At 33.6% G+C, this 24,297-nt stretch overlaps 1 protein-coding gene across 4 annotated transcripts in view; it reads left to right on the forward strand.

Annotated features, from left to right (window-relative positions):
- SLC38A6 (solute carrier family 38 member 6) overlaps window positions 1-24,297 on the forward strand; it is a 47,505-nt gene that overhangs the window by 4,852 nt on the left and 18,356 nt on the right. For 3 of the 4 annotated variants that reach the window (XM_081049602.1, XM_081049605.1, XM_081049604.1), the window contains 3 exons: window positions 8,419-8,471; window positions 9,327-9,366; window positions 19,577-19,655. In XM_081049602.1, coding sequence (XP_080905728.1) covers window positions 8,419-8,471; window positions 9,327-9,366; window positions 19,577-19,655 — 172 coding nt within the window. The remainder of the gene's footprint in view (window positions 1-8,418; window positions 8,472-9,326; window positions 9,367-19,576; window positions 19,656-24,297) is intronic. The other variant, XM_081049603.1, reaches the window with a different exon arrangement.

Here is a 24,297-nt window from a genome sequence, read left to right on the forward strand (position 1 = left end):
TATGTATTTGTTAACTAACATGTTTTGTTATTAATTTCAATTACTTGGGAGTCACATTCTTATGAAGGTTTTCAAGTAATGCTAAATATTTTGTTCTTCAGTTCATCTATGTTTAACTTTAAAATTCTGATGCTGTCTATTGTTCTTTTCTGTAAATTTGGGGCATATAAAGTGAAAGTTCGGTTTCAATTTCTTTCTTTTTCTTTGATTTTTGTAGCTTACTTGGTCTATGAACTAACTTATTCATGGTTTCATACGTACTGATGCACCTGTCTTCCGTTGATTGAATTCAGTCATTGTAAAATTCTTTGTGGAGGTGGGCTTTTTTTTGTTAAATACATATATACTAGAGACTAACATGTAGCTAAATTTGTTCCTCAGTTTATTGTACTATCATAAAGGAATATTATGCTCAGATAGAATTCAATGGTCAGAGAAAGGGCTGTCATAAGTCTTTACAACATAACTTCATTTACTAGTCTGGAGGTAAAAGGTGAAGAGAAATTTTTATCTTTATAAAAGTAAAGGACTTATGCGTATGAAATTTTGCTATTTTAGATTTTATTTAGGGTTTGAGGCCTGTCAGGACTTTTCTTAGGAGCTGAAGTAGCATATTAGGTACCTTAATCTCGCTAGCCTTAGTTTGTCACCTATAAAATGGTAATAATAATACTTTCCTCTTGGGATTGTTGTGAGAATGAAATAAAATAATGTATGTAAAATACCAGGTCCTTGGTAAGTACTAACTTTTGTTAATGAGTTCTCACTGGGGCAAAACCCTTAAGGATTGCAAGGTGTTGTACACACTGCTGTCTGAGAAACAGTTGGCTGATTGTAATTCTTTGGGAAAACTTCTGTGCTCTGGTAATAAACTCAAAGCTCCCCTCCACATCCTTATCACTAGGAGGGAATGAGAGTTCTAGAACTCTGCATGCTTCTAGTCAAATCCCTGCTCCCTAGTCCTCGATCCCCATTACTTAATTATAACCATTATTTTCCTTGAGATCATTTGAATTAATTACATTATACCATTTATCTAAATTTATGTCAGTCACTTTAGGAATCCTAGGTTATCCTTCATTTTCCAGATTCATCCCATATGGCTGTGTCATCCATATTCTGACCTCATCTCCCACTCCTCCCCACCTCCTGAAACCCTTCCACTTTGCTCTCTAGAACTCACGGTCAATCAGCAACAAAAGTTCTGTATCCTCAACTCTTCTAAACATTTCCTTCATTTACTCTGAAAGACCCTAAGTCTTTTCTGAAGACACTGCTTTTCCTGTAGTCCTCTCAAGTAGCCACTCTTTTCTCTTCCGTGTCCCTCATACTAGTCTGAAGATAACCTTCAAAATTTGGGGGGGGAAGTGATTTCCATATAAAATTCTATACCCAGCCAAACTATATTTAAATGAGAAGGTAGAATAATGACATTTTCATATACTCAAGGACTTAAAAATTATCTCCCATACACTCTTGAGCAATAAACGATGCCATTTACCATAGTTAGGGAATAACAAAGAAACAGAATCTAACACAGGAGAGAAGTAAAGGGAATTTCCAGGAAACAACTGAGCAGCAGATCTAAGCCACCTCCAGATGAGAGAAGTTTTGTTTTACAAAGGCAGAGTCAGCTCTCCAGGCCATGCTTGCCCTCAGGATCATGTTCAGGATGGAAACCCTTTTTCTTTTTCCTGAAGGGAGCACCTTTCTCATTTGTCTGTCTAGCTCTAATTTGCACTAACAGTACCTGAGTAGGTTAGCAGTCAAGCCTGGCTGTTACAAAAGTCTAAGAATCAAATAGTGGGAGATTGAAACAAGGTATTATCAAAGGAATAAACGAAAGGAACAGGCTAAGGAAGGTGAGGGAATTAGAATTGAGAGGAGCTAATGTCTGACTGAATGTGGAAAGTAATGGAGAAGGAGATGTCTAAGGATATCTCTCAGATTTCTGGCATAGGCCACTAGGTTATTGATAGTATCATCAATGGAGACAAGAACAGCAGGAGGTTTTGGTTCAAAATAAAAATGAGTTCAGTTTTGGATATGTGGACTTTGAAATAAATCTAGGTGGACAGATCCTAGAACTAAAGCCCAGGATAGAAGTTGATTCATTCAATACTATTAACTATTAGGAATAAAGAGATAAATAAGACTCACTTCCTTCCCAGAAAAAGCTTTTAGTCTAATAGGGAAGACAAATATATAAGAAAATAATTTATAATTCCTTTTGTCTAGTGGGTAGTTCTCAGCTGAGCTTGATTTGCCTCCTCCAGGTGCATCTGGCAACGTCTAGAGATATTTCTGATTGTTACAGCTGGGGATGGGGGGGATGACGTGCTCCTGGCATCTAGTAGGTAAAGGCCAGGGATGCTGCCAAACAGCCTACAATGCACAGGGCAGCCCTTCCAACAAAGGATTCTCCAGGCCAAAAATGTCAGTAGTGGCAAGCTTGGATGAACAACTCTGGGCTATGTTATGTGTGTGCTCTGCTCATGTAGTGACTCCTTCATATTGTCTGCCGTGACATTAGAGTAAGTGCTTTCTATAGCAGAAACTGAACTTTTTGTTATTGGGCTACAGGGCAAGGATGGGTATGAGTCTCTGCAGGGTTAGATACATTTTTAAGTAGGCCTCTTCTTTTATTTTTATCAAATGAAATACGTGGTCACACGTGTGCATGACTATGTATATTGTGTGCACGCTTGCGCAGGAGGACTTGAAGCAATTATCTGTCCATTCTTCCCCACTTCTAGTTCCATTTCCCAAAGTTAGCAACATGCAGAGTTTTTGTTTTCAAACTTTGGGTGTTACCTTCCTAAATCTAAATAATACTTTTCTACTTTTATTTATTAAGAGATTATCGGTTGATGCTTCATTATGAAAGGTGAGGAGTCAGCTTGAGTACACTAATTCTCCTCTCCCCCCTTCTAATTTTCACTAGTTTGTATTCAATTTCATTGATTATTCTGTACCTCTAAATAATACATTTGAACCCTTATTTTTTTCCATGTACCCTAGACAGTATCTCTTGACTCTATATATTATTAGTGCTCCTATCCTTTCTTTCACCTGTTCTCTTCCTATTTCCCAGTCTCTCTGCTGTACCCTTATATTGTCAAGGTTGATAATATTTACTTTCTGTTTTGTAATCATGTCTTATCTGTAAGTTGTCTCAAAGTTGAAGACTAATGCATAGCCTTTATAGAATGTCTGTGTAAATATTGTTTACTGCAGAGCCAAGCAGTATATTGGGATCCCAGAACTTTCCTTATGCATGCAATATCCCAGCCTCTGTGCCATTTGAAAGGAGCATATTCCTAGTATGCCATCATTCTATTTTCTTTTACTGTACTGAGTTCTCTAAAATTATACTACATTTAGTTGGTAAACTGACATTTAAGTGCGTATTAAGAAAGATCAAAAGTGGCAATATAATTGCATAGTAGACATTCAATAAATGAATGCCCTGCATGACACTGTTAGAAAAACGGTGAGAGGAAAATGATGGAAAACCCAAGAAAGAAAAGTATTTCAAAATAATAAGGATATATTCCAAACGGCCAACTTTCTGAGAGTTGAACTGTATTTGAATAACTCATGTCCCTCAGCCCAGATCCAAAGATAATATTGCTGCTGCTGAAACTTGGGCTTTGTACTGTAACCAGAGTTTATTAATTGTCCTTTTTCATTGAAGGAAAAATGCAAAGCAGACAGAACACTGGAGAAACTAGCTGGAAATATTCCACTACTTCATGGGAATCAGCTTTCCAAATGATTCCTGTGGAGGCCAAGGTCTTGGTCTAGCCAAAACAGCACTAAAGTGTGCCTTGATGGTACATTAAAGAAGAAAATTTCCCCCAATTTACTTCATTAAGATTTACAGCCTTTCTGCCCCTTCAAAAACATAGCATTGATTTCTTTAATATCAAAAAATAATTTCCTAAAGTAGATTGCTTATGACTGCTTTCAGTTATTTATTTAAAGAGGATTGTGCCAAGTACTGCTTATATGAATTCCTGTAAAAGACTGAATTAATTTCATAATTTTCATAATTAATGTTATTCCTGTTCTGTAGAAATAATGCTATTAATATGACTGGTCATCACCACATCTTATTTTGCTATTTCTCAAAACATCTTTCACTTTATAAATAAGGTATTAGAACATGGATCACATGAAAGAGGAGAAAAATTATCCCTTATTAGTAGACAAAGTGATGCTTAAATTATTAAACACCAGAGAAATTAAAAACTGAGTTTAAATAAGCTCTATTAGATATTTGGTGGAGGAAATGGAACTATTCAAGTAATACAGTTTTTAAAAGTAAAGTTTTACCACTCTATTATAGTCATTTCAGAATTTGAATCCCCCCCCAAAAAAAAGGAAGAAAAATAAGACTACACAACCACTTGTTTATAATTCATTCCACTCTTTTTGTGTTTTGCTTTCTAGATCATAATCCTATTTTTTCACTTAATGTTGACGTTTTTCATGGATTATAAATACAGTTTGTAACGACTACATATTATTCATTCAGGTATACCTACTGTAATTTATTTAACCACTTTACCATCATTGAGCTCTTAGTTTTTTTATTTTCAGTGTAAATAATACGTGATGAGTATCTTTGCATATAATGATTTCTCTGATTTTTGTCTTTTTTCCTAAGATGCAGGCTCTTAGTGGTCAAATCGTATAAATACAGAGGGTACCAAAAAAATGTATATACATTTTAAGAAAGGAAAAACTGTATTAAAATTGTAAGACTCAATTTATACCGATAACAAAAGATGAATACAAGTCATGCATATACATTTTTTGGCACCCCCTGTATTTTAAAGGTTCATTGTTCAGATTGCATTCCATAAGTCAGTACTAGTTTATATTGTTGACAGCATCTTAATTGCCCAAATGACAGAACTTTAAAAGTACAGTGTTGTTTTGGTTTGTATGTTTAGATGATCCAGAAAAACGATTAAAAAGTGAACATGTAGAGGTAAAGCATTTGGCTGACTATGTGCACATTTTATTTTAATAAAGCCTCAATGTTAAGCCAGAAGCCATTATTCATATTCATGATGTCTCAGTTATGGAAAAGTACTTCTAATTTTGTAACATAAAAGAAGGATGATGACAGTGACAGAACTGAATGACTAGCCAGACATTCCTGATTTGAAAGACAGAGTTAGGGTTTGAACATTGTACTTAGTCTCCATTTAAAAGTCTAATAAGCCTTTTTCACTCTGAATTTGGGAGTGTATTGTATTTAGAGATATTTTCCTAAAACTAGAAAATAATAGACAGCAATTTGAGATTGCTAAAATATATGCCGCTATTGTCAGAAGTTGCAATTACAACTGTCTTCATTATGCTGTTGGTTTGATTATATTTTCTGGAACAAGAAAGGTTGTGTTCTCATTAAAAAATTAAAAATAAATGTTTAATTTATTTAAATTTAGATAAGTGAAATACCAATTGCTTTTGGAATCTTTTAATAACAATTTTTACTTATGGGAAGGTTATTTGCTTTTCAAGTTTACTAAATATATAATCTATACTCATTTTCTTCTGTTTAAAAATAAAACAGACCTTAGTTAAACTTTTTGATGAGTATTATCTTGATTACTTGCTCACTGACTGAGAAACCGATACAAAATAGGTCATTTTAAAAGTAAGTTATTTGAACAAAACAGAAATAGACTCCTAGAGAACAAACTGGTGGTTGCCAGAGGGAAGAGGGGTGGGCAGATTGGGTGAAACAGGTGAAAGGGATTAAGAGGTACAAACTTCCAATTATAAAATAAGTCACTGGGATGTAATATACAGCATAGGGAATACAGTCAATAATCTAATAACTTCACATGGTGACAGATGGTAACTATACTTACTGTAGTGATCATGTTGTAATGTACAAAAATATCAAATCACTATATTGTATTCCTGAAACTAATATAATATTGTATGTCAACTGTAATTCAATAAAAATAAAGGTAAATTAAGTTAAATTAAAAAATAAAAGTTATTTGATATAGTCCCATATGTATTAATAACACTGAAAAGTCTCCTGGCTTTAAATTCTTGGAAGGAAAGTTTTTCTTAAGAAAGAACAGACACATTTAACTATAATATAAAAAAGGGATGTTAAAAATGAACAATGATATTTCTTTAATCTCATAGTGATAGATCAGAGACTTTCTGGAGACTTGGTTCACGTAAACATAATATATAGCAAAATTACCTTCTCAATGTCGAATTAGATAGAAGCCAACATTTAGAGAATTTTCTGGGTTTTTTTTATACATACCAAGCCTTTGGAATGTTAAATTTAAGGAACCGTGTCCCTATATGACATTAACAGTCAATTATGTTTGGGAATATTAAACAAACTAATAAAGATTTATTGATTAAAATAATTATTAATAATGTCATTGTGATGACATTCACTTTATATGTATTTGAAATAAAAGAATGTTGGCATTTCCTACGGGAGGAAAAAATTCCAGCTCTTAGTTTTGTAATTCTGCTTTTTAATTTTATATTCTAAAATACAGTTGACCTGTGAACAACATGGGTTTGAACTGTTGGGTCCACTTGTACACAGATTTTTTTTCCATAAATATATTGGAAAAATTTGGGGGGATTTTCTTACAACTGTAAGGCAGTCGTATCAATTACACTAGCTACCATAAAGCAATTGTATTGCTACTTCTTTGTTATTAATGCATGAATTGTTACATGTGTAAATAAATACAGATTTCTTTTTCAAATTATCTTCATTTTTGATATGTTAGTAATACATGTAATATCTATAAATTTTCATATCACTAAAACAATATTGATGTAGGTACTGACAGATGATTCATCTTGTAAACAGATGACATGACTTACAGTATCCATCAATATAGTACAGTACTGTAAATGTATTCTTCCTTATGATTTTCTTAATAATATTTTATTTTCTCTAGCTTACTTTATTGTAAGAACACAGTATATAATGCATATACAAAATATGTGTTCATTGACTTTATGTTATCAGTAAAGCTTCTGGCCAACAGTAGGCTATTAGTAGTTAAATTTGAAGGGAATCAAAAGTCATACACAGATTTTTGACTGCTCTGGGATCGACACCCGTAACCCCCGCATTGTTCAAGGGTCAACTGTGTATGTAAAAAATCTACCCCTATAAAGTTATTATTGAAGTCTTTCCTTGTTAAAGCATAAAGGTTCCTACTTAAAATCAAATGATATATCCCAAATTCAAAAGTAAATTGTCCATTGTATTTAATAGTACGTAAATACATTTTTAAAAATGGGTGTATGATCCAAAAAGTTTCTAAATTCTTTGATTGATTCTGATAGTAAAGTTAAAATTTTAAATGTATGCTTGGCAAAAAAAAGGTTAATATTTCTATTCTGAATTATTAAAAGTTATTTGTCAGCATTTCACTCTTTTCTTTCTGACTTTGTAGTTATAACATGTAAAGACCATATGCAGTTTTAAAAATGCTTGTTTTTACATACCTGAAAGTCTTTGTTTATGAAAGTCTAGAGGAGTTTTTTGTTAATTTAGTGGACATTTAAGGAAAACTCGCGTATATCTTGAGTCTGGATGTATTAAAACTTGCTTTGAGAAATGATGAGCCATATCTTTGGCTCAGTAGCAGATGTGTGTAGCTGCTAGTGTGCTGCTTTTTAGTGTAAGAAGTATAAGGTTAAGCATTTTTCAAACTATAGGATTGTACACATGTTTTTATGTCTCTTATTTTTACCAGTGGTGTCATTAGTTAGAACATGAAGCTATATGGACTGAGGACAAATTTAGTTCTTTTTTCAGCCATTTTATTTTTATCTTTTCTGTGACCACAGTTTTTGAACATGAAATGAAAATGTAATTTTATACTCTTTTATGATGAGAGAAGAAAATGCGTGCCCTACTAATTATGGGGTAATGAGGGTATTTCTTCTATCATGAATACATTATCATCATCCTAAGTAGCTGGAAAAGTCTGTCTCCGAAAGTATGGTACAACTTTCATACTTTATCTAACTTTATTTACATACACAGTGTTTTTTAACTGTGACCAACAGAAGCTTACATTTGGACAGTGTAGTATGCAAGTACTATTGAGTGCGAAGAAGTGGGATTGTTCTTGAGTAATTATTCCATTAGAATTAATGCAGCCTGGATTGTTGTTAGACAAACTTGGGATTTGCTAAGCTCTATTTATTCTAAGAGGACTCTATCCTTACAGACCATAAGTCTTCAAAAGTTTCCCAAAAAGTGATTACTTCTGCTTTAAATTGAGTTTGATCATCTAATAACTATAAGGTAGTAGTGGAATAGCTTTCTTCCCTTTAAGACTTGGCACATGAATACTTTTTTGTAAAAGTGAAAATTATGCTTTCTTTTAACAGCTGTGACATCTTATGAAGATCTTGGACTCTTTGCATTTGGGTTACCTGGAAAGGTAATTTTTTTTTTCCTCCTAATATTGCCCCAAATCCAGAGAGGGATATTTTTCTTCTATTTCCAGTTAAAAGAGACAAGTATATAAAAGAGAAAGAAATTAGGTGAATGAAAGGAAGCTAAACTGTAGAAAGACAGAATAATGGTCTCAGATAGATTCAATTTCAATTTTTTGGTACTTTGATAATCACTGATTACTAGATTTTTAACACTTTTAACTTTAAAAATGACTGCCAAGAAAACTTTCAAAAGTATTCTTTTTTAAAAAAATAAATTTTATTGGGGAATATTGGGGGACATTGTGCTTTTCCAGGGCCCATCAGCTCCAAGTAGTTGTCCTTTAATCTAGTTGTGGAGGGCGCAGCCTAGTTCCAAGTCCAGTCGCCAACCTCAATCTTTAGTTGCAGGAGGCGCAGCCTATCATCCCATGTGGGAATTGAACCGACAACCTTGTTAAGAGCTTGCGATCTAACCAACTGAGCCCTCCAGCCACCCCTCTGGAGGTTCATCGGCAGCTCATTGTCTTCAATCTAGTTGGGAGGGCACAGCTCACTGGCCCATGTGGGAATCGAACCAGCAACCTTGCTGTTCAGAGCTCACGCTCCAACCAACTGAGCCATCTGGCTGCCCCCAAAAGTATTCTTTATAGTAAGCCTGAAACTGTTAAAGAAAGGCTTTTATGTGATGATTATTAGTTTTATGTATTACAAATGGTTGGCAAAATTGATTCTTTCCAGCTCCACTCTTCTCGACTTCTGCATCTGTTTTTTAGTAATAGTTATTGGATTTTAATAAAATACTGATCCTTTTATATTATTTTCCCTTTCATCTTCTGAATACATTTGGTCTTTTGTAGGTGGTGGTGGCAGCAACTATAATAATTCAGAATATTGGAGGTAAGCAATTAAAAGTGCGCTGCTTATGCATAGATGTGATGGAAATGATTTCCTTCATTGGTTTCTTGCCTTACTACAGGTCTAGCTGGGAACCTGAATCTCTGTAGACATAGGTATCTTCAGAAATTCTGTGTGTTGTCTTCATTACTCCTTTTTGTAGACCCTTTTCAGCAGCCCATCTGGACAATAGCTTCTAAATCAGTTCCAGGTAAACCCTTGATTTCAATCTTGTTATTAGGTCTGCAGTGCACCTCTTAAGCATTGGTTTCCTATAGTTGTGATAGTGGTGAGATACTATTTGGAAAAACTCTCCAGGTGATTCTAATATATTTCCCCTCTGCTTTTGTCCTGATCACCCCCCTTAAATGTGCACTTGTTTCTAATATGAATATATGTATTTGATTTTTCAACCCTTCATTATCTTCTCCATTGGTGGATACTGCTTTAGCGCGAATGGTGTTCCGTGAGCTGTGAACAGTCAGGTATGGCCAAAGCAATGTCCTCTTGCAACAAAGTCAATATGATCAAGTGGTTTAAAACATAAGCTTTGAGACAAATAAACATTCTCATATTTATCTGTTATCTTGTTCCCTTTAAAAAATGATCCTTAATATCAAGAACCATTGTAGGAGCAAAAATTATTGTTAATTGTAGACAGTTATTGACTAAATGTACTAAGCATTTAAATTCAAAATAGGGGAATTATATTTGTATGTGTTGTAAAGAAGTTATGTAGTGTTGAACATGCTTTTACCATTGACTGGAATGCTGCATAAATGCTGTTAGTTTAAAGGAAAATACAGAAAAGGTTGGCATGCATTTTGGATCTTACAGAAGATTGTATGGTCAGAGGAAATTTTAATCTTCTGACATGTAACAGTTCAAAATAATTTAAAGATGACAACTTTAATAAAGTTCAACTCTGATACTCAAGAAACCTGAGCTATTTCACTTTAAATAGTATTCAACCAAATTCCTTCTTTAATGGCTTTCTTGGTCAAATAAAAAATTAACATTCCAACAGTAAATTGTAGTTGCCATTGTTTTGGAAATTCTCAACATTCATGCTTCAATTCTTTGAATTTACATGAGGAAAAGTTATTATTGAATGAGAAGAATGCTTTCCTGGATGCTATACCAAATAATGTCCTAACACACACTACTTCACCCTTCAGACTAGAAATCAGTAACACTAGTCTCTTCCTTTATGGATCTATATAATGCCATTGATTTTAAGATCTCCTTTGGAATAATTTATTTTAGCAAATTGCTTAACTGTGCACTTGTCTCTAATATGAATGTGTATTTTGATTTTTCAACCCTTCATTGTCTTTTCCATATGGTTACTAAAAACATTACTAAACATTGTGTTTAGATTAGGTTGAGCTGTTGTTTAGCATTTTATGTAGAGTTTTCAATCCAGGAATTTAGATCCAAATTTGTGACTATGCCACAGTGCCTGCTGTTGTAGTCTCTATTTCCTTCACCCTGATCCCTTCCTTGTTCTCTACTCTTGTATGCGACTATTATTGAACATGGATCTATTTTAGCACTTGCTGTTACTAGATTAAAGTTATCTCTGTATATATTTTTCTCCCCCACTATATTGTAAGCTCCTCCAGGGCAAGGATTATGTCTCATTTCTCTTTGTATTTCCAGAACGTAGCAGAATACCTCGGACTTAATAAACCTTTGTTGAACTGAATGGAGCTGAATATGATTTGTATGAGTTATTTCCAAGTACTTTTAAGTATTCTAGATATATTTATCAAGAAGGAAAAAGGGGACTGCTAGACTGATCACTAGCTTTAAATATTTGCAAAACTGAACATGAAATACAAAAAAGATACTAGACTGATTCAGTATTGTTCCAGAGAGTAGAACTAGTTCTAATGGGTAGAAGTCTACAGTGAAGCTAGTTGGGATTCATTTGGAATACCTTAGTAACTATGCTGTGTGATAATGGGGATGACCTACACTCCTGTGAAAATGTTCCTTATCCCTGAAAACGTTCAAACAGAGCCTGTTGGTCAATTTTCAGAATGTTTTAGAAAAGATTCCTGCGTTTGGTGGTGAATAAATCATCAGTTTCCTCTAACTATAAGTTTGTTGATTTACTTCCTTGCTTTGTTTTAGAACCTTTTTTTAAAGTGACTTAGAAGCAGTCACAGCATTTTTAATGTCCCTCAAATTCAGAAAAGCTTCTAATGCTTGTTTAGTTTTTAGAATAATGTCTTCATGATTTTCTTTACCTTGGGTAAATTTTACTTATTGACAGCCCAGTAAGTAATAACTGAAACATATTTCAGAGGTTTTTTTCTTTTGTCTTAGCCAGATGTGCATAAATCATTCCTTTATTATAATAGATAGAAACTTGCTCTTGTGACCAGGACACTGAGTTGGAAAACAGATACCTTGAATTCTGTCTATTCCAGTCTCTGCTGTTCGGTAGCCATGTGTCTTGGGGAAATCCCTCTCACTCCCTTAGCTTCAGTTACCTCTTTGTTAAATTGCTGTGGGTAGGATGGGAAGCAGGGAGCTTAAGGCTCCTTCTTACCCCAAAATTCTAATTCTAATTTGATACTTTGGGAAGCATGTTAATTCTTTCAGAGCATTAAAATATTTTATTACAAGAAAGTTCAGTGGGAGGGTTACACTTGGTTTAAAAGATGATTTAGCCTTTTCTTAGGTATTTTTAACAAATCAGCATCTATTGCTCTAAAAGCTTTCATAGGTACTGTTCCTTGTCAGAAAGGGGGAGTCTTAGTTCTTGGAACCACCCTTGAGGGCAGCCGCTGAGCCTCTGAGGTTAATGACTAGCAACTCTACAGCCTTAAGTAGTTTCTTGATTGATGTTTAAGTTGGGTCTTTGGAAGGCCTAAACAGTTACTACACTATGTATGCTTGAGAAGAAACACTTATTTGGGAGAATCTGTAATGTGTTGTGCATGTTACTTATTTAATGTTATTTCTTCAAAGTGGATTTTGACTTTTTCTTTGTTAATTGCAAATACACTGGATATTTATAAGATGCTATAAAGTGTACAGCATCGGATTGAATTTTTATACTTCTTGCTTGCCTATCTGCATATAATATAGTTCAGACAGCATTTTTGAAAGATAGGCTATTCATTATCAGTATAAATGGTCTGAGTTTTTGCAATGATTGTTTAGGACTGAAAAATAATATAATACATTCTATTTAGGTCAAGTGTTCCACTAGACACTTCAGTTATACTCACACCTCTTCAAGGTAGATGACAGTATCTCATTTCACAGAAGAGGGACTAATTTAGTTCCCTTTTCCCCTTAATAAAGCTCAGGATTCAAACCTCCTACTGTCTATTTCTAAAGCCTTTGTTCTTTACAAATATTGTGAATGTTTGAAAAGCTGTGAAAAGATTAGATGTTGAGGATTTTAAAAACTCCTTGGGGACAGTAACTATGTGTTTTTATAACTTGGTCTAGTTTCTGGTAGAAGAACTCAATAAATACTATTTGTTGAATGAATGAGATAGTTTCAAAAGTTCTACTTAAAAGGCTAAGATTTTGCCTCAAAGAGACAATTTTGTATATTATGTAAATGACAGGAAGAAACTTGAAAGCCTATAGTATGATTTGTAGTTTAGAATTATATAAAAATTAAAAAGTTGAAAGTATTGGGGAGAGTAGGATCTTGGGTAAAATAGAAAATATTTTGAAATCTGTTTTCAGGTTAGGTAATCATGTCACAGATTAATGCTTCCTACTCTTTTGTTCTTTGTAACATTTAAACATTTCTCAGTTTTCTTGGGATTCTATACCCCCATGCATCTATGAGAAAAATGGAACAGAGAAACCTTCAAAAGCAAAATGCTTATGAATTGCTCTTGATCAATGTTTGTTACATGGATCTTACAGTGAAGCCCCTGTTTGTTCCCTACATTTCCGTGGTCCATAAATCTAAGTATGATAACTTTCTCATTCATTTATGTCCTTAGTACCTAGCACATAGTAGGCATTTAGTAAGTGATATTTATTATAGAAAGAAAGGAAGGACTAAGAGAAGGAGTGAGACAAGGAAAAAGCCAGCAACCTGGTTTGGTACTCCTGTAGGAGGATAAAATTTTTGATCAACTGGGAAGACAAGACCACAGAATATATAAGTGAACATACAGTTTCTTTGGGAAAGCATCTACTGTCAGAACTCCACAGAAAACCCTTTTCCCCAAGATCAATCAGGCACAAGTAGTAATCACAGGGCACTAATGTGGTCTAACAAATTGATCGGAAAAAATCTACTGTCTTTGAATAATCTCTAAACTTTATGACAGAAAAAAATGTGACTCACTAAATTTAGCGCTGTTATTCTAAGGTTATGGGAACCTCTGCCTTTGGAAAATGGAGAGCCATATAGTAAAATACTACTTGAAAGCAATTCCCAACCCTAATGAATTAGGGGGCCTGAAATAGGCCAGAGCCAGAGATAGCCCCCAGCTGCTGCCCATTTCCTCAGGCGCGGGAGTGGCATTTGCTGAGAGTCATTGCTTCTGGGACACAAAGTCAGAAAAGAGGCATCTGGGAGTTTTAATATTTAATGCTGTTAAAGACAAGAGAACTCTGGCTTGGAGTTTGAATTTAGTGTAGTACTAGTAAAAGGATTAAGAACTGTAATAGCAAATAAGCATAGGTAGTGTACGCATAGTTTCCTTTGCATTGCATTATGAGATTCTTTTCTTAAAAACCAAGGTAAGTAGTTATGTGGTTTCAATTCATTTGAACTCCTGAGCTAGACCACCCAGTACACTAAAATGTCCTTAGAAATCAAATAGTAAGCCCCAAATCATCTTTAGTCAAGCTAGAGAAAGTCCTATTAACACTTACAAATATCTGATAAAAGTGAAGTTAATTAATGTTATTTCTGGTTTCCTATCTTGCCCAACTCAAAATGTGGAAAGGGGAGTGACTCCTAGGAGTATGTTAAATTCTTCTTTTGCTCTTATAACATGTGAAGGGCCACTACGGACAGCGTATTCTTTCCTGAGTTCTTTAAAGCCCCTGTTCTTTAAAGGAGATTAAAGATCGAATAACTGCTGCATATTGTGAAAGGAGAACTCTAAACATTTGGTAGTCTTACTGAAACCTCCTGAAACAGCTAGAATGACCCAGGGTTTTCCAGTCTGGCACAGATCCCACAAACCTTACTCTAGCAGCCTTGATTAACACCTCAGTTTGGGAATCCAAGTTTTAAGAGAAACTCAGCAGCCTTTTTATGTACTCAAGCAGCACAGTTACTGAATCTCATAAACAGAGGTATAAATAAGGTCATTTTCAGTTGAGAACTATAAAAATTTCAAATTCTCAGTGTTTTTTCAAATTTATGATTTAATATTAGATAAATTAGAAACTATTTGGTTTTACTTTATTCCTTGGTTTTTGTTGTTGTTTGTTGTTTTGTAGGATAGTGAAGTCTTTTAGTGGTACTAGGTAGTTTGTATTGTCTCCTGGGAAACGGGGATTGGGTGTGCTGTTACCGCGCCATCTGCTGGTAAGTCAAACTACAGCTGTTTTGAGCCTGAACAATATTGTCCAGAAATTCTAAGAAGCACTGCCTTAGAATAGGAAAGATATAGGCAATTTGGAAGGAGTCTTTTTCACAAGTACTTCCTTTGACAGAATTTTCTGGTAATATGTCACTTTAAAAAGGTTTAGAATACAATGCATTTCTTAGTAATTTTTTTATTGAAGTTTAATTACAGGATTTTTCAGAATTAGGGAAATGACATTGTTTTGAGGGTTTTAAGAAATGTACTTTTTTAAGAAGAGGGAGATTTTGTTGTGTCTTATTTTGAGTGAGGATGGACTTTGAAGGGTATTTGGTCTTTTAATAGAAACATCAGGTTAATAAGACGTTGAATAAAATAAACCCGTTGCTATCCATGACTAAAAACCTGTTTGAAGTAAAATTGAACCTCTCTTAGATGGAAAGGCAAACTTATTATTTCCTCCCAAAGTTCCCCTGTTTAGGGCTAGCTGACTAATCCTGTAAGAAATTGCTGAACATCCTTCAAGTGCTGAAAACCTAACTTTGTTTTAAAAATAGCTGTACATAATTTTATCTTCACATGCGTATTTTAAGTGTTTAACAAAAAAGTTAATTGCTTTTGTAGACTAATGATTTCTTAGGCCCAAACTCCAATCGAGGCTCTGTCTTTTATTTATTTATTTTTTTTAAGGAGTCCTGGGAAAAATAGTCCAATAAGAGTATAGGGTTTGTGGGAAGACGGATTGATTTTCATTTAATATTTTTCAGATTTCAGTGTTGTGTTAATATCTTAATTATGTGAGAATAGGAAACTTTTTCTTCTGAACTACAACAACACATGCTGCTCCAGCACAATCGTGGCGTGGAGTCCTATTAGTAGAGTCTTATCCTGAAATTCCTTCGCTTGTCTGAGGAATCTTGGACTGATCACCAAACCAGCTCATAAAAATGAAATGAATTATATGGAAAATACATTTCAAAGTGAAATTAACATTCTAAGTGTTTTTAAAGCTTCTAACTTATATTCCGTGTTGTATAAATTCTTTATTTTCTTTGAACCCAATGGTTAAACTCAACCTTCAGAAGCAATTTGTTGTTTCAATGCTGATGAAAAAAGACTAATCCTGGGGAGTGGTCCTTTGATAGACTTTCCTTATTTTTCTTCACTGTGGTAGATTTTGTCTTCACGTTGCTCCTGCGCTTTCCCACAGCATAAGAGTTAATAGTATGACTTTCTCAAACCAGACTGGCTGTTTCCACCATCACTAGATTGGGCAAGTCACTCTTTTGTGCCTCCCTTTCTTTATCTGTACAATAAATAATATCTACCTCACAGGCCTGTGGTGGAACTCAAATGAGGAAATAACTTGCAAATCACTTAGAATACTGTCAAGCATATAATCCGGAATCCAAAACCCCAAAAATGTTTGCTGTTCTCATTCTTCTCCCACAGAGCCCTTCCCCCTTTCTCCGTTCTGACATTTCTCCCTTCAGCCTCCATACTTCCAACTCATGTGTTTCTCTTTATGATTAGATCAACCAGTATTAATACCTTACTACTTGCTATTACCTAATCAAATTTTACCCTATTTTAGTCATTTCTTAATATGAGTCGCTTCTCCACATGTTTTTTAAAGAATACTTTCAACTTCTGTGTTTTGATTAGGTTGACAGATTTTTATATTTCCTTCCCAGGGCAGTTTCCATTAAATGAGTTCTATTAGTTATGTTTAAAATGAAGGAGAAAAGAATATTTATTTAGTTAATGTGGTGAAACTAAATGATTTGTAATGGTTGAATACCTGTCATCAAGGTATGTCTTCTAGCACCAATTCTTTGGTGGTATGTAGGCCAGAACCACTTAACTATAACCATAGCTCTTATGGATGACCCTGTTACAGCTATTAATTTAGAGTACAACATGGTGTGTCTTGTATTAGGAGTCTATGGTATGTATTGATGTCAGCAAAAATCATTTACAAATTCTTGCTTATGATCTGTCTCTGAGATGTCTTTAAACACTTCCTTATGCCATTAATAGAAGACATGAGACAAAAGGTGTGACAGTCAGCTATTTGATCTGGTGAAACTTTTGGTTAAAAACAATGGATACATGAGCTTTCTTATTGATATTGTATCTTTAAAACTTTTCCAGTTTATTTTATGGAGCTGATTGTTCTTTTCATGTGATTCTAATTGAGATCTATTTCCTAACTTAATGTATATTTTTGTTTCCTTTCTGTATTATACATAACATGTTAAGGTGCTAGTCCTTGCATGAAAGTTTACTTGTCCTTAAGAAAACAATAATTTAGACAGTGAAAAGGAGAGTGTCTTTCTTAGTTTTACTTGCTTCATCAGTGGGTTTTTCCCCCCATCATCAGCTCTGTGGTTTTGTAAGTTTTAAAATAAGCACCAACATTCTCTAAGAAAGAAGCAGTATTTTGCATGTTTTATTATATTTATATCTTGTATGCTGAGATCTTTTTTTGAGAGAGAAACATATGTTTGGTGAGTTCATATTTCTTGAAATATACATGGTTCTTCAGACTGGAATCTAATGAAATAGGACACCCATTTGAAATCCAAAGAGTTAAGGCTGCAACAGAGGATAAAAGTGATCAAATGATTAGCCAGGGGCTAATAGAAATTCTGGGAAGAATGACAGATTGTATATTAGAAAGAAATATGATCTCATATTCATTGAAGCTTTTTACAACTAAAGATCTAAAAGAAATAATAGAAAATTACTGAAAGAGATGAATGTCTGAAACTTTAGAAATGCATGTGGTGTTGGATTAATCCAAGCAAGAAAGACGGATGGGCAGATAATAAATTACATTGTGTAGGAAGTCTGCATTCCTTGTTTTTGTCTCCCCGCCCCCCACCCCCCGGCCCTGCAAGATATATTTAAGTAGCTCTAAGCCATTTTTAGAAAATTCAGTTCATGATTTTCATCATCATACCGTATGTGTATGATTCTTTGGAATAAATAGAGACTCCACATTCTTGAGGGGAGGAAATTAAACCTTCCTTCTGTTCTGTGCCAAATTGATAGCATTTTTTCTTATGAGAATATAAACAGTACGGAACACCTTTTCACATACAATCAATTGTTAATACCCCATGAGTGAAAGAGAGTTTGTAGAAACATACTATACTTCTGCTGCGGAAAAAACTGTACTTCCACAGCTGTACTTCTGAGGAAACAAATAGTCATAAACTGGAAAGTGTGTATATGTACACATTTTCATTACAAAGAAGTGATTACTTATTTAACTGTACTGAATTTTACTTTGTCAGAGGTGCATTATTGTTTTTCTAAAAAATTAAGAGTGTATGTTTGTGTGTGTAGTAAGTATTGCCTCTCTTCATATAAATTTACACACCAACTAGTGTATACCCTTTTTTTCGTGCAGGGTTAAGTGGTCACACAGTACTGTGATAATTATAGAGAAGTTCAGCTACCCTTAAATATGTTGATTGAGAAATACACATTCTTCTTCTTAAACTATTTGAACCTTTTAATCAATTTTCCCCCAGATTTTTGCCATTCAGACTTGGCATTCATTTGTGTTCTTAGTTTTTGTAGGTCCAAGGAGAAAGTGAAGTGTTTCCTGAAATATATGTATAAGTAATAAAATTAACGTGCACACAGAGTATACTGTTTATTCTTCATGGACATATTCTTGTTGGCTCTTTTTCAATATATACTTAACCTCTGGGGGGGAAGAGAGATTATTACTCTGTTAAACTGAAGTTCTGACTCCAAATCATCTGGGTTTCTATATACTTAAGCATTTAAGCTTAAACTCAAGTATTTACATATAAATGAGCTCTGTATTCTGTAACCGTATTAAAACATTTCCTAGTACGTAATGGAAGGTTTATAGGATTTGTTTTTGGATTTTTTTTATAGCTACATCAGAAATAGGATCATTATTAAAATGCTGTAAAAGCTAGTTATTTCTTGGATCCTGTCAGATTAAATGTGAGAAATAGTGCTAGCTTCAGATTTTGATTACATAGTACAGATGAGTTTTGTTAATAAAATGAAATAAAAGTTGTAAGTTTGGTCCCTTTAATATGCTTAATGATTTCCATTGACTCTTTTGTAATATGTTTTAGAAGAGAATTTAAAATGTAATTTATTATGAATTTTGTTTTTGTTTTATCATAATATGTCCATAATGTGCTTGTCTGTTGGGTCAGGTGGGAACAGAGAAAGGGAGTGAGAGGGAGTGAGACTTCTCGGGGGACGTCTTTAATAAGAAAGAACAAATAATGAAAGTTATTAGCTATATTCATTAAACTGCTGTTTCTTTATCAATTGTTGCTAAACTAACCTCTGATGCCTTGGACAGGGGTGATATCATAAAAGATTTTTTGCAAAACTTCAAATGAATTTCATTTATAAATGGCCTATAATTAAGACCCTTTCTCTTACCAATGCCTTGGACTTGAAATGTAAACAAAGGATACTTAATAAGCTTACAATTATTCTTCTCTACAGAGTTAGTTATCTCCAGTCTTAGTATATATATCTTCGATAGTACAATATGAATTAATCTTCCACATGTTGTCGTAACCCTAATGGATATCTGTGTTTCTGGATACATTATTCTTTAAATGCTTAAAAATCATAGAATTCTAACAGGAACTCTTTTTTTCTTTTTCTTTTTGCAGCTATGTCATCTTATCTTTTAATTATTAAAAAAGAGCTTCCTACTGCTATTTCAGAATTTTTGTCTGGAGACTATAGTGGGTAAGAAAAATATTTCACATCATGTGCGTTTATTTATTAATTCATTATTAATTGATAGGGCACAGATATTAGCTAGATCTTGGAGAAGAGTAAAGGAGAAATTTAGGGGGAGATGAAAGTTTGGGGTGGGGGATAGAGGGTGGAAGAAGGCTTAAAGTACTGATAGTAAAGGTCTTAAACAAAGGAGAAAGTGGGTAATACTGCTGTCAATTCTCAGCCAACCATAGTGATAAAGGTAAATCACATTGATAAAATTACAACAATACTTGTGTGAGATTCCTATTATTCAGGGACTCAATTGTTTTATTTCCTATTTTTTAACAAAATTGTAAATAATACTAAATCACATTGTACTTGCTTTCTCATTTTAAAAACACTGGGTTCTAAAGACTATTGACTCATCTCTTTTTAGGGGAAAACTAATTATACTTTTCCTTTCACTACATAGAACAAGAAATTTTAAGAAAAATAAACTTGAAAAGACAGGACAAATTCTTTTGTCATTAAGTTATTACACATAATTTCTAAACTACAACAAAAAAAACCTGTCAGACTTTTACATTTAAATATTTAGCTGTAATCTCAAGCAAGATCCATTCATTTTGTCGCAAATGGCACTATTTCAACTTTTCTTATGGCAGAGTAGTATTCCATTGAGATTATCATGCTAAGCAAAATGAGTCACACAGAAAAAGTCGAGAACCATGTGATTTCACTGATATGTGGGATATAAAACTGAAAGCAACAAAGACAAGACAAACAAAGAAACAAAAACTCATAGACACAGACGATACTTTAGTGGTTACCAGAGGGTAAGGGGGAAGAGGGGTGGTAGATGAGGGTAAAGGGGATCAAATACGTATATGGTGGTGGAAGGAGAACTGACTCTGGGTGATGAACACACAATGTAATATATAGATGATGTATTACAGAATTGTACACCTGAAGTAGATGTAACTTTACTAACAATTGTCACCCCAATAAGTTTTAATTAAAAATAAATAAATATTTGGCTGTTTTGCTCTAATATTTGAACTTGTCCTGGATTGAAAGGCAAATTTTCAAAATATGTATTTGCAGTTTTCTAAGTAGAATGATTTCATGGAAGCCAAGCTTTCACAACTTGGCTTCCATGAAATCATTCTACTTAGAAAACTGCAAATACATATTTGTAAGGATAGTATGGTATACTTTAGATCTGAATAGGAACCATCGAGAAAATGTGAAAAAAAGCAGGTAGAAGTTCTTAATGACTTTTCATTATCAGAAGATATTGTGCCTTAATATAGTACTTTATAGTTCACAAGGTTTCCACACTCTGTCACATTTGATGCTCACCAGTATCTACAACTTTATATAGTTACATGTGAATTTTTATGCTCTTAGTTTGATAAACAACTCCTATAAGAAATAGCTATGTGAAATTCACTTTTGCACTTGTGCTAAAAATACTGAAGACAACGTCTATTACTCAAAGAATTCTATGTGATACATTTCTTCCATAGTTTAGGACTAATAACTCAAGGCAATATGCAGTAGAGTAAACATGTTAGACTAAGAGTAAGGAGGACTGTGTCCTATCTATTTCATATTCAATAACTTCAGGAAATTAATTTAACTTCTTTTAGCCATATAACTTAATTTTAAACCTTAGGTTTCTTCAGTTGGTATAACAGAGGTACCAATATTGCCTTCTTAACAAAGTTGCTGGGATAATCAAATAAAATATTATATGTACACATGCTTTTGTAAGCTGATAGCATAGTGTAAATATGGAGAATTAAAAAATTCCATAATGTATGTCAATTATAGCTCAATAAAAAATTCCAATAATAATAACTGTAAAGGTGTTTTTTTCTTATTTGCTCTGTTTGTCAGGAAGGTCAAAGTCAAATTTTAATGTGTTGCATAAACTATGTTAATCCTAATAGTTGTCACATGTATGTGTTTTCCTTTTTGGAGGGCCTGAATTTGGTGACTTCTTCTGACATTTCTTTGTTGTTATGTGTGTTTGTGAATTAGGAGGGATAAAAATACATATAAAATTTTACAAATAATTAAGGTAGTATTTGACAAAACTGCTTTAAAACTTGGGTCTACTTTCTCTAAAAGTGATTCTTTTACCATTGATTCATCTTAAATCAATTGCCATTCACTTTTTTTTCTTGTTTGTTTAAATAAAATAAAAACTAGCTCCCATCTCATTGATATCAGTAAAACATTGATTTAAAAATGTTATTTTTACATGTCACACATGGATTTTTAAAACTACATACTTCAAAATATTGTGGCCAGTTTGCATCATCTCTTATGACATTTAATTTAAAATTGCACATATTTTTAACAGCCTCATTTTGTTTAAAATGTAATATATGTATTTGCTTATACTGGATTTAAAACTTTTAAAAACCATTATGTATTTAAGTGACGATATGGTTAGAATGTTGATAAATCATTAGGTTTTAAAGCTTCATGCTGTAAAATAATTAAGAAACAAATTTTACGGTAATTTACTTAACTATGTAGGGAAGTTTATTTCTAAATAGTTACATAGCAATATTTCTTCTATGAGGTCAATATGATATTGATATACTGTTATTTTAAGATTTGATTTACAGTGACTTGCAGTTAAAATCTTTTAGTTGTGCTTATTTTCTGGGTTATCTGTGAGATTTGATGTACCTTTGTGAAATATAAACCTTTACAAAGATTTTATCGAAAAGAAACTTTATGTTCGTAATATTCTAATCTCAAAAATTACTATTAGAAGTCAGAAGCCATAATATTTAATACCAAGCTTTTATGTGACATCTATATTTTTTGTAGAATAACTTATATTTTAAAAATCTATGGCTGTTAAAAGTTGGAAGCTCTCTGTTAACATTTAATGATCTTGTCAGGGGAATATGATTGACACAATTAAGTTGTCTTGCATTTGAGTTACAAAATTGATATGGGATGTGAGTAAGATCCTAATTCAGAACACATGATACTCTTGTTCCATTCCATTCGAGAATGAAATTAAAGCATCTTATAAATAAATCTGGTTTTCATTAGAATACGGGGGAAAAAAAACATCTGCATGCCAGAGCATTTGAGATACAGCTAAGGATTTATACTCTATATTTCATACTTGGAACATTTTTATCATATAGGATTAAATCCACTGATCAAACAAGTTTTCTAGGAAGTATAAAACTTTTTACTCTAATTTCATTGGTTTAAAGAGAATGTATATTTAGATCACAGTAGTAAAACAGGGGTTCTGTAAGATAATTCTTTTTTCCCTCCTCTTAGGAAAAAAATTAAGGTTGGTATAGTCATCTAAAATCTTGATTTGTAAAATATATTTATTTAATATGTGCTGTTTGAGATTTCTTTTTACTAGTTTGTATTTCTCAGGCTGGGGTTTTATTTTGTAAGTTTAATCATTTCTGTTCTTTGGCAATCCATTGCCAAACACAATTCAGTTGACTGTGACATGCACATGAAATGTAAACTAACTTTTACTGTGCTTTTCTATATTGCCTGTATTGTTGTTGAATGATAAAAGAAATGTACTGCAATTACAATTGGCTTGATTAATATAACTTAATAAGGATAAGAAATGAGTAATAATAACCAATAGCCAAGCAGGGATAGAGAAATTACGTTTCGAGTAAAGTTCTTTTTATATTAGGAATTTAAAGTTCAGTCCTGTGAAGAAAGCACAATCTTGAGAAAAATGAAGGCTTATCTGAAAAATACCATAAACTCAAGAGAGATTATTCAAGAGTAGAGAGTATTTCCATTGCTTCTGTCACTACGATTGTCATCCTTTTGCTGATTTTACTGACATATAAAACGAAGCTTTTGAATCAAATGACCTGTGAGATCTCTTCCAGCTCTAGCATGCCATAACTCTGGGATTCTGAGTTACTACTAGGAGGTGATGAAGTTATCTTCAGAATTACAGTTCAGTGCTTTGGGAAGTCATGTGACATCTATGGACCTGAGCAAACTATGATCTGCGATAGTATAACATTATAAAGTATAACATGGTGTAAGTTACAAAGTTCGGGATTTCGAAATGTACCTTTATTCTTAAGCAAGAGCAAAGGGTCGGGCCTGAGGATGAATGTGCTTTTTTTGCACAGCTCTACCTTCATGACAGCAGGCACAGCAGAACTAACAGATGGAATCTGCTTTGGTGCTGCTTTAGGCCTTTTTCCTCCTGGCGCTGCAACTGTCTGGGTCTGATATGGGTCCCAGAGGGAAGGAGATTTCAGGCATAGAGCCCTGGGCCTTTTGCCAGCTTAAGAAGTTTAGTTGCCAGGTGTTCCTCAGTGAGGGATATTTTGAAGTTCCCATTCTCATACTTATTTAAGAGTGGCTAGAAAGTGAACATGCCGAGTATCCTCTTGTATTGCTAATATGTGTACTCTTAGGCCCTCCTCCGAACCTGGAATTGAGGGGCATGTGTAAATGCAGAGAGCACAGCTTCAGGTCCATTAGACATAGAAATAGGTTTTAGTTTCTGGCATATACATTTTCTAAAGACATGAATTAGGGTGGAGAAGGGAAAGGTGTGATCATGGTGCTATTTCTGCGGCTGTTCCTTCAGTTCTGTTAAGGATGAAGTTGTCAGTACCCAGTAGTATCC

This window comes from Rhinolophus hipposideros, assembly GCF_964194185.1.
Source record: "Rhinolophus hipposideros genome assembly, chromosome: 5".
NCBI classification, from domain to species: Eukaryota; Metazoa; Chordata; class Mammalia; order Chiroptera; family Rhinolophidae; genus Rhinolophus; species Rhinolophus hipposideros.